The 10227-nt window shown below is 32.5% G+C and overlaps 1 protein-coding gene across 1 annotated transcript; it reads left to right on the plus strand.

Moving 5' to 3' along the window:
- The first annotated feature begins 532 nt into the window (after positions 1-532).
- LOC114754685 (ribonuclease 3-like protein 2) lies at positions 533-4199 on the plus strand. The gene is made up of 4 exons (XM_028943491.1): positions 533-1085; positions 1686-1838; positions 2268-2641; positions 3609-4199. Exons 1-4 carry the CDS (start codon positions 627-629, stop codon positions 3787-3789), a joined length of 1167 nt encoding a protein of 388 aa, XP_028799324.1. The 5' UTR covers positions 533-626; the 3' UTR covers positions 3790-4199.
- The last annotated feature ends 6028 nt before the right edge of the window (positions 4200-10227 follow it).

The raw sequence follows: 10227 nt of genomic DNA on the forward strand, positions 1-10227 counted from the left end.
CAATTTATATTCAATATAAATTGAATTTGTGATGATTAGCATCGTTTAAAGACTCGTTTGAAATAGTTTATAAATAGTTTTTTAATTGTAATTTACAGATGAAGTAAGTATGTGAAAAGAATTTTGTTTTGACTTACGTAAGATGTGTTTATAAATATTTTTGAATGTTATTCTAAATCTAAATATACCTTAATTCACATGATAAACCTTTTAGCCATAAAAACAATTTCTAAAAAGGTGTTTGGATGAGTTCATAAGTACTTTTTAAAAATATTTTTCTACAAATTGAGACAAATTCCTCTACATATTTATTTTATAAATCATAAAATTACTTCTTAAATAATGATTTTGTTTTTATCTAATTATTTTTTAAGTATAGTGTCCAAATTTACCTTCTAGTGACGCAGCTGAACGATGCTAATAAATAAGAAAAAACAAGCACCACGCTCACATGCTCCCCATACGCGCGCGCGTGTCCACGTCTTTGACGCCACTCCTTAAGACTTCAGACTTCACATCACATCACACTATCAGGGCAGCATATGGCCTTTTACATATGATCGATGAACTAAACAATCTTTTTCATCTGTGATTCCCCTCTCTTCGTCTTGTCAGCTTTGTAAATCATGCAGCCCAGAAAGTGTTTGAAACTCTCGACTCGTTTCTCCGAAACTGCAGGTCTTCATTTCAGCCCCACAATCCCCACCTTCGCCACATTCCCTGGTGATAATTTCTCCAGCTGTATTCCCGGCGCAGCGGCGTTGTCGCTGGGGATGGAAGATTCTGTTCGATTAGTAGAGGCGATCATCGGTTACAGTTTCGGGAGGAAGACGCTTCTGGAAGAAGCCCTCACCCATTCTTCTTTCTCTGAGAGCCTTAATTATGAACGATTGGAGTTCATCGGCGACGCCGTATTGGGCCTCGCCACCAGCAACCACCTCTTCCGTGTTTATCCCGACCTCGACCCCGGTAAACTCTCGCTTCTTCGGGCGGCTAATGTTAGCACCGAGAGGCTCGCTCGTGTTGCCCTTCGTAAAGGCCTCATTCGCTACATGCGACACAGTGCTCCTTCTCTTCTTGACAAGGTTTGTTTTCCGGTTTTTTGAGAAACTATGAAGATTTTATCTTGACGCATTAATTTTGTTTTTGGTTGAGACTATGCCTGTATGTCTTTCAGTTTCAATATTGGTAAGTGGTAAATTTTGAAGGAAAAAATGATTCCTAGTGAAAATCAAAGTATGCATGTGCGTGTGTATATTTAGTATTTTGAGACTAGCTTATTTTTGTGAGTGAGCCAATACATTTCTAATTCTGAAAAAGCCATTCTTAAAGAATCAAAGTGTGTCTTCCTTTTGTCCTGTTTTGAGACAAACTCCATAGACGTGTGGTTGGTTTGAAATTTTGAATTTTGAACTTACTCATAATCAATGACCACAGTACAAGTAGGTCGGGCAAATTTGCATCTTTGCCCGGACTAAGCCTTGATTTTGTTTCTGTCCAGACTATGCCTATATATTTTCTAGCTTTTTTCCTCCAGCAATAACTTTTAGACATGTGTACTTGCTCATAATCAATGAGTACAGTAGCAAATTATACCGCTGCTCTTTTCTTGCACGTGTTCATACTTTTGAAGTGTCATTGTTGAGTTTCATTATAGTATGATTAGCTTTTGATGTTTTATGAAGGTAATAGAGTTTGCTGAGATTGTGAGCCAAGAAGGTGGTTTTGTTACCTATGGTGGATCAGTGAAAGCTCCAAAGGTTCTTGCTGATATTGTGGAGTCCATTGCTGCTGCAGTTTATGTTGACGTTCATTATGACATTCACACCTTTTGGGCGGTGAGTTTGAGTATGTTTATTTCGTGACAGTGATTCACTGTTGCTAATAACACTTGAGTTTGATAACTTGTTTGCATACTTGTTTTTGGAACATAATTAGGTTTGAAGTATACAAGCCTAGTTATGGATACTTTTGAATGATATCTGCTCCTTTATGCTCCAGCCTTTGTTTTGTTTTGTTTTATTTTTTTTTGTTTTTTGTTTAAATTTTGTTTCATATATCCAAAAAAGTTATAAACTACGTTGAAACTGAATCTTTTATATTCAATACCATATTTTTAATTCTTGATGAATATTGATTCCATAAAATAAACAAGTTATTTAAACATTAAAACGTGAAATAGGATGTGCATTTGAAGGTCATTGTTTTGCAGTTGAATTTTTAGCTCATTTTCCTTTTTCTTATATACTTGGCATGATTGTTGGCAGATATTTAGAGGTGTTATGGAGCCACTAGTAACGCCTGATGATCTCAAGCAACAACCACAACCTGTGACTCTGCTTTTTGAGTTATGTCGGAAGCAGGGGAAAGAAATTCTCATAAAGCATCAGAAAAATGGCAAAAAAATCCTAGCCAGTGTTTATGTGAATGGAAAGTCTGTTGTTACAGCTGTTGCTGACCAGAAGAACATTGCAAGGCTTAATGCTGCCAAGGCAGCTCTGCCTCTCTTGGCCAATTCTGATCCTGCTATTGCTGGACTTAACTTGTGTTCTGATATTAATGGTCCTTTTGAGATCAAAGGGGCGAAGCATTACTTGCACGAGATCTGTGAAAAGATCAAGTGGTACAAACCTGCATACCGGTAAGAGCTGCTATAATGCATGGATTTCCAAAGAAGAATGTGTTTCTGAGAATTTTAGATGCAATTTCTCCATCTATCTTATTATTGTCTTTTGGTTCTCTCTAGCTGCCAAGTTTTAAATGATAGTAAGAACTATAGGATTTGCATCCTTTCACGCTACTTAGGGCCTGTTTGGCATGGCGTTTAAAATGAATTGTAAGCATGTTTCACGTTTTTCAAGACAATTCTTTTCACATACTTACCTTATATTCCATAAATTATGATAGAAAAACTACTTATAAGCCATTTCAAATGGGTCCTTAATTAGTCATGGACTCATGTTGGGTGGTTCAGAAAAATGTAGGAGAAATATTAGCGTGAAAAGTAACATGAAAGGATCCAAATCTTAACCACATGGAGTTACTATACTTCAGATTCACGCATATCGAACAACAATTTCTTGACTGGAGGTTTCAATCTCAAGTATTTGTGCAATTTAAAGCCGGATCTAAATGTTGGCTAGTAAGCATCTTGTAGTAAGAAAAGTAGTTATAAACTTTGTGGACCATCCCCATGGGTGTGGTGAAGGGAGGTCCCCCATTGGTAGGAAAAAACCTGCAACTCCTTGGGTTATTCTGCACTTGGAACCTACATAATGAACAATTTCTTCATAGCATTCAATTCTAGCTGCTAGCTTTTGCATCGAGTGACCATAGGTAACCTTTCTATTGTGAGTTTCGACCAGGTTATGCTTCTAGAACTTTACTCATCCTCCACAGTATACTTGTTACAATTTACAAACTGGACGGCATATAGAATTGCTACAGGCATAGCCAACTAGTATTTGGTTCATGTTAGTGGTGGTATCCTAGTTTTCTTTGTTAGCTTCAATGCTGTTCTTTCACTTCTCCTCAAAGTTGCCCATGTACTCTTGTAATCTCCTGAGTAAACTGATTTGACCTCCTTGCTTCTCTGCTCCGGTTTACAGAATTGAGAATGATAGTGGTCCTCCACACAACAAGAAATTCACTTGCTCGGTTCGCATAGCGACTGAGGAAGGTATACTATGCATGATGGGAGAAGAAAAATCAAGAATGAAGGAGGCAGAGAACTCTGCAGCCTCCTTGATGATACGGGCCTTAGAAATTGCTGACTTGAAGTTCTCATGACTTTGTTGCTTCAACTACTAGTTGTCAATGTTGTCCAAACAATGGTTCATCTTCCATATTGTATCGTTGTAATGGTGGAAATGTCCATGTGCTTGCTGTAGAGCCATGAAGCTGCCATTAGTAGCCGGTCATCTCCTCCTTGACTTGGGATTCTCTCTAGCGGCTATACGGTCCAGTTAAGGAGAGAGAGATACAGTGGTGGGATTTGCTTTAACATGTGAATTTTACTACTTATCGCTCCTTGCCGGACCAGGCAGCTGCTATTGGAGAATTTATGCCCTGCTGCTGTAATGACTACTTGAAATTAGAAGTAATTGGCAATTAGCATGATAATATGTGAATAAAGTTCAATTTAATGTTCTCAAAACTTTCCTTTTTCTTCTGTTGTTTATGGATAACTTCTCTAACTATTTTGTTTTTACTATAGTTATTTTATTCCACCTAGGCGTGTTATCATTGGTATGTAGTTAGCTTTCATTTATAGGTTTCCAATCTCGAAAATTGCAAATTAACTCACGTGATGGTATGATGTAAAACATTGGGAAGGTATAGGCATTGATAATAGTTCAATCCAATAAAAATATTGATAATAGAAAATTTAGAGAATATCATTCAATTAAGAATTTATTCAATGGATAAGGTGCATCTAGCAATACTAAAGTATTTTTTTCAAGTATATTTAGTATCATAAGGTATTTTATAATACATTTTATATTTTAAAGTATTAGGTGTATTTAACACTTAAACATATTTTTTTAGGTGCGTCTAACATTATAAATTATTTTTTGATGTATCTAACACTGTAAGTTACTAATGGCAAAATTGTACAAAAAAATATTTTAAAGTGCTTGACTACAATCCTGTTTGATTTGGGGGGGATGGGGGAGGTAAGGGAGGGGGGGAAGGGTGGCGTGGAGGAGGACAGGGGAGGTTTTAACATCACTTTGTTCAATTTAATTAAATAGGAGGAGAGAGAGAAATATTTAATAATCTTTTATTTGGTCTAAGAGAGGGAAAAAAGGGATAATAATAGTTAATTTATCAGTTTACCCTTACATATTAGTTTGTATTTATATTTATAATTTTATATATTATATAAATTAATTTACATATTAATTCAAATTATATAATTTAATGAAAATTCACTCTTATCATGTTAAAATATGCGTTAAAAAGTTGGTATAGTAATTTTTTATTCTAATTAATCTCATAATATATTTTAAATTAACAAATTTTATTTTGTTCTTTTAACTTTTTTTCCTGATTTAAAATATATTTTAATTAATAAAATATAATTAAATTTATAATATTATCAATTTTTATTAAAATAATGTTTTTTATTTTCAATTAATTTTTATTATAATATATTTTTAATTATAATCATTTATATATATTTTTACTTATGATAATATATTTTTTATTTAAAATAAATATTATAATAATATATTTTTTGGGTATTGGTGGAATATAAAAAATATAAGGATAAAATGGTCTAAAAATTTAGTTTTTCACCAAAAAACCCCAATTAGGGGATGCAGTAGAATGACATCCAATTTTTCTTCTCTGGCCTTTCCCTCCTGTACCCCATTTTATCACCATTGGATCAAATCTTAATAGTCCAGATTTAATATTTAAAAAAATATTATTTTTACCAAAAATATTATAATTTTATTTAAAAAATACATAAATAAATCTGAACAGTTAAAATATGATCTGAAGAGAAACAATCTATTTTATAATAATAATCTATAGTTGTAAATTATTCAGATATGATTTTAGTTATTCAAATTTATTTATATATTAAGTAAAATTAAAATATTGTTTATAAAAATAATAGTATGGTTTTGTAATATTAAACTTGGATTATTGAAATTTAATCTAATGATGATAAAGGACTTGACATGTATATCCAAGAATTGAAAGGAGGACATCCTCATTATCTAAAAAAAAAACAAAAGAAAAAAAAAGAAAGAAAGGAGAACCCCCTCAAAGTTGGTATAGTGTGGGCTTGAAGGACTTTAGATGTTCTCAAATTTTAATGTAACTAGACTATGTATTTGTATTTTTTTTTTTAGATTCTTTATTTTTTCTACCGTATTTTTTTTTATAGATATTTTCAACACATAAGTTCAATGGATCATTAGACTCTATTTTTTTTTTTTCCTTCTTTTGAATTTTAACAAGTAAAACGAGATATTTAAAACTCTCAAATTCTTTAATCCTAATGATCAAGTAAGAGTTTGTGAATTGTAGATGCTCTTTCGGTTCTTAATGTAAGACCTAATTAACTAATTTAAGTAGATTAAAAATCTTAGTTAAATAAGTTAATATAATATGTTCTTTCTAAAATACCCTAATAATCTTTTTTTATTTCCTCTTTCCTTCTCCTACTTGATCATTATTGGAGAATATCAATTGGATTAATTTAAAAAAATTGATAAAAATGTAAAATAAATCTCACATATAGATCAATATCAACTCTCAGATTAGATCTTACATTAAAAACTCGATAAGTAATATATTTTACTTGTGATTTGTTATTGCACCCTACGGAAGAGCAGTGGTTTTGTTGGCTGTGCGCTAGTTTGCCTTCAGTTTGAAAAAAATACTCCAATGTTTTATGTGATAAAATTTTTCTTATATATTTACCTCATACAACATAATAAAATCACAAAAAATAAGCTAAAACAAGTATGAGTGAAAGTTTAAAGAGGAATTTCAGTTTCCTACAATTCCTTAATTTTTTTTACACAGGGCTTAAATGCAGTTATTCAATTTAAATAGTGCTAAGAGGCAAAAAAAAACCCATGAACATTTTTTACTTGTGCAGTTGGCACCGTAAACAAATTTTGGGTGCAAAAATACTCATGAAAACTATAAAAGAGTTCAAAAATACCACATCTATTAACTACTATGAACATCTGTTGCTCTTTTTTTGTACGAGTCCCACCCAATTTCCACATGTCATAAGCTTTTTCACATCTAAAATCTCTCTCCTTTTCTGCTCACCCTCCTCTGTCGTCATTTACACTCACTCTCATCATGTGTCACGTCCCGTCACGCCCTTAAAATTTAGAGCTACCCGACACAGAATGAGAAAACTCACACTCCTTAGGCCTTAAAACAACTCATTAAACACTTGATATAATAATAATATGATTTCTAATATTCCAATTAATGTAATAATCTTCATAGTGCATCTATCAATTCTAAATCATATATATTTTTGAAAACACAAGGTTTTGCATTAATTTAGAAATCTTTACCATGCTTTAAACCCAAGCTAGTGGTGCATTAAATTCAATCATAAGTAGAAGGAACATAGCTAATTGTACTATCTGAGGCTAAAAATAATTTACTGGTGAATAATGTTCCATTAATAAGGTAAGAGAAACAAATGTTGAATGAATAAATTATGCATATTTAATACTATAAAATAAATGATTTATTGTTACTTTCAATTTCTGAGTAAACTATTAAAACATAAAAGAAAATATGTAAAGTAGTTTTAATATGCAAAACTAATTAAATATTTAAATAACTCGTATATAAAACAATATCATAAAATAGTGTGAAAACCCCTTTTCCATCGAGACTGCAACAAAATGAGCAACAAGCATGGACACCTAGTCCACGAGGGCATGTAACCACTAAGCGTGGTCGAAACCATGAATCCAAGTACGAGAAAAGTGCCCATAAATGTCAAGTGAGTTGGGTGTTAACCATGACGCACCAGTACAAGCACAACCAAAGCCATGAATGACAAGCACAATCGAAGTCATGAATAATAGGCACAGTCGAAGCCATGGATACAAGGGTAGCCAAAGCCATGAATGACAATCGCAGCCAAAGCCACGAATAACAAGCGAGCTCCAAATTAATCACGCTGTTAGCAACCAATGTTCTATATCTAGCCCTCTTAAAAACATTTCTAAGGATGCACGGGGTCAGTTTACCATTAGCAAATAGAAAGGATCTTTTTTGATAATAAAATCTCAAAAGCAATACTTTATGACAAAGGATCTCAGCATGTAAGTTTTGAAATAACATCTCATAAACTTTTCTTTCAAAGTCCAGGTATGAATGTTCATTAAAAACAAAATATTGAAGAGGAAATATTCTCATGTAAAGTTCTTGTTCTATGCAAGCAATAAATAATATCTTCCAAGAGTTAAAACATTAAAATATCCAATAAATGAAAAGGAGAAATGATGCAATTTTAAGAAAAATTATTTGATAACTATTTGGTAAGAAAGCTAATAATTTAATCAAATTGGTAACAAGCAGTAAAAATATCATTTGTGAAAACTATTATGGGATGCTATTCACTCACCTATTGCCCATCTAGAAATATAACCTACTCCTACTAAATAGCTTCTGGCTCATATACACTCCTAATCTCTTAATACCTAGAACAAAATCATTATTATTCTTCTTTATAAGCCTATTGAATTCATAACGTTCATTTAATAAAATTCTTAACAATAACCACAACTTCATGGCTAGTTATTAGAATTGGAGCCTCAATCGAATCTCCACAGTCAGTTAGGATATAATTTAAGTACCCAAAAATAAACATAACCTCTAATTATAATACACTACAAATAATAAAAGAAATTTTATCTAATACACACACATAGATACATAACGATATCCACATCATCTAGGTCTTAATTTCAATAGTAAACAACTCTCACACCATAAGTGATTCAATGTTACCATTAACATGTTCAAGTAAGCAAAACCAAGTTCTTTATAATTTATAGAACATCTAATGATTCTCTTTTACTCACTTCATCAAACACTTTATGGGCATTCAAAAATTAAATTATAAACAAATATCTTAATTCATAAACTGCCATTCATGCACTCCCAAGCGTTATGATTGAACCCAATTGTTCTATGTTATTTCATATCATTTTAAGGGTATTTATCATGGATTTTGGCTCCTTTTGATGATAATTATGCTTAATTTAGATTAAGAGTCCTTACTTTGAGTTAGTGTCTTTTTGAGGGTAAAATTGTCATAATTGATTATTAATTGTATTCAATTGATTTCTAGGACAATTGATGCTTCAAATTGTTGCTTTTTATTGTAGGACACTTGAGAATTAGAGCCAAGATTGAAGACCAAAGCATTACACAACATGAGAGTTTCCAAGAAAATGCTGTGATGTGGCAAAAAGTCTGAAAATGTGCATCAGTGATTATTCTGGAATAGTTCACCGTGACAAACTCTCAAAATCTCACTAGAATACCTCTCTGGAATAGTTTACCGCGGCAAACCTCTTCATATCAGGAATGTCAGATTCGGATCCAGAATGTAAATATGGACCCTCTACTCATATGATCCGACCCAGATTGACCCCTCAAGCCCTTAGAAACACTATTTTCGACCAATCACTCCATTCTATCATCAAGAACACCTCTATTCTCTCATCTTCTTGCCTCTCCACCTCCATCTTCTTCCCCATCCGTTTCCTTCACCTTTTCTTCATTCCATCTCATTTCCTTCTACTCCCAGTTGCCATGGCTGATGGATTCACTTCAGTTGGAGCTTTTCTTGAAGCTATGGAGGGCTAAGGTTTATCAACTCTTGAAGAATGGTGGTGTGGCATGAGTTTCCAGACTTTAAAGGGGAGTTTAGTTTCAGTTTTCAATTTTTAGCTATGATTTATGGCTTTCTAAGTTTAGGAGTTGTAAATTGTTAGTTAAGAACTTGGGATTGTTACTGTAATCATTGGTTAATGATTTACATCTGTAGTTTGGATTGGTTAATGTTGAATTCTGTGCTTCAATATATGTAGTCACATATATGTTTCCTTGTAACTCTCTTGATTCTCTCTTATCTTACATGGTCATGTTTTGATATTGAGTTGATTTTGGGTTGCAATGAACCAATTGCATGATCATTCTCAAATTACATATTAAGAGAGCTTAACAATGTTTTCATTAATGAAGTTCATTGATTTAAACATTGGACTCAATGAGTTATTGAGGTTGTTATTAAGAAAACCTAATGGATTTGTGAAACTCCCAATATCTTGAGTGAACTATGATTGCCATCAAAACCATTCTCAGGAGATTTCCTATCATTCATTTCCATTCCATCATCATTATCCAAAAATACAAAAAAATATAGTAGCTTAGGTTTGTTTTCATTGCATTTAGTTTAGTCACCATTCATTTAAATCTTAAAAACCAAACCCCCTTTTATTACATTGTATGGCATTTAGTCTAGCTTAGGTAATTAAAGGCTCCCAAAAGTGAAACGACCTGAGTTTACACTATACTGCATAACTTGGATTTATATTTGATTGAGAACCTCAAGGCGAACGACAAAAGGCTCTCATCATGTTAATATCAATATAGTCAAGTTTACTCAATCCAATTTCTTTATAAAGCTTATTTGAGTTCTTAAATTATCATCCAACTTCA

This window comes from Neltuma alba, unplaced genomic scaffold, assembly GCF_004799145.2.
Source record: "Neltuma alba isolate B1F8T4 unplaced genomic scaffold, ASM479914v2 tig00010181_pilon, whole genome shotgun sequence".
In the NCBI taxonomy this organism is placed as follows: Eukaryota; Viridiplantae; Streptophyta; class Magnoliopsida; order Fabales; family Fabaceae; genus Neltuma; species Neltuma alba.

Excerpts from the sequence above, each read along its gene's own strand:
- LOC114754685 (XM_028943491.1), top strand. The coding sequence starts at position 627 with ATGCAGCCCAGAAAGTGTTTGAAACTCTCGACTCGTTTCTCCGAAACT. Across the intron at positions 1,086-1,685 it reads CTCCTTCTCTTCTTGACAAG|GTAATAGAGTTTGCTGAGAT; the intron begins GTTTGTTTTCCG and ends TGTTTTATGAAG. Across the intron at positions 1,839-2,267 it reads ACATTCACACCTTTTGGGCG|ATATTTAGAGGTGTTATGGA; the intron begins GTGAGTTTGAGT and ends GATTGTTGGCAG.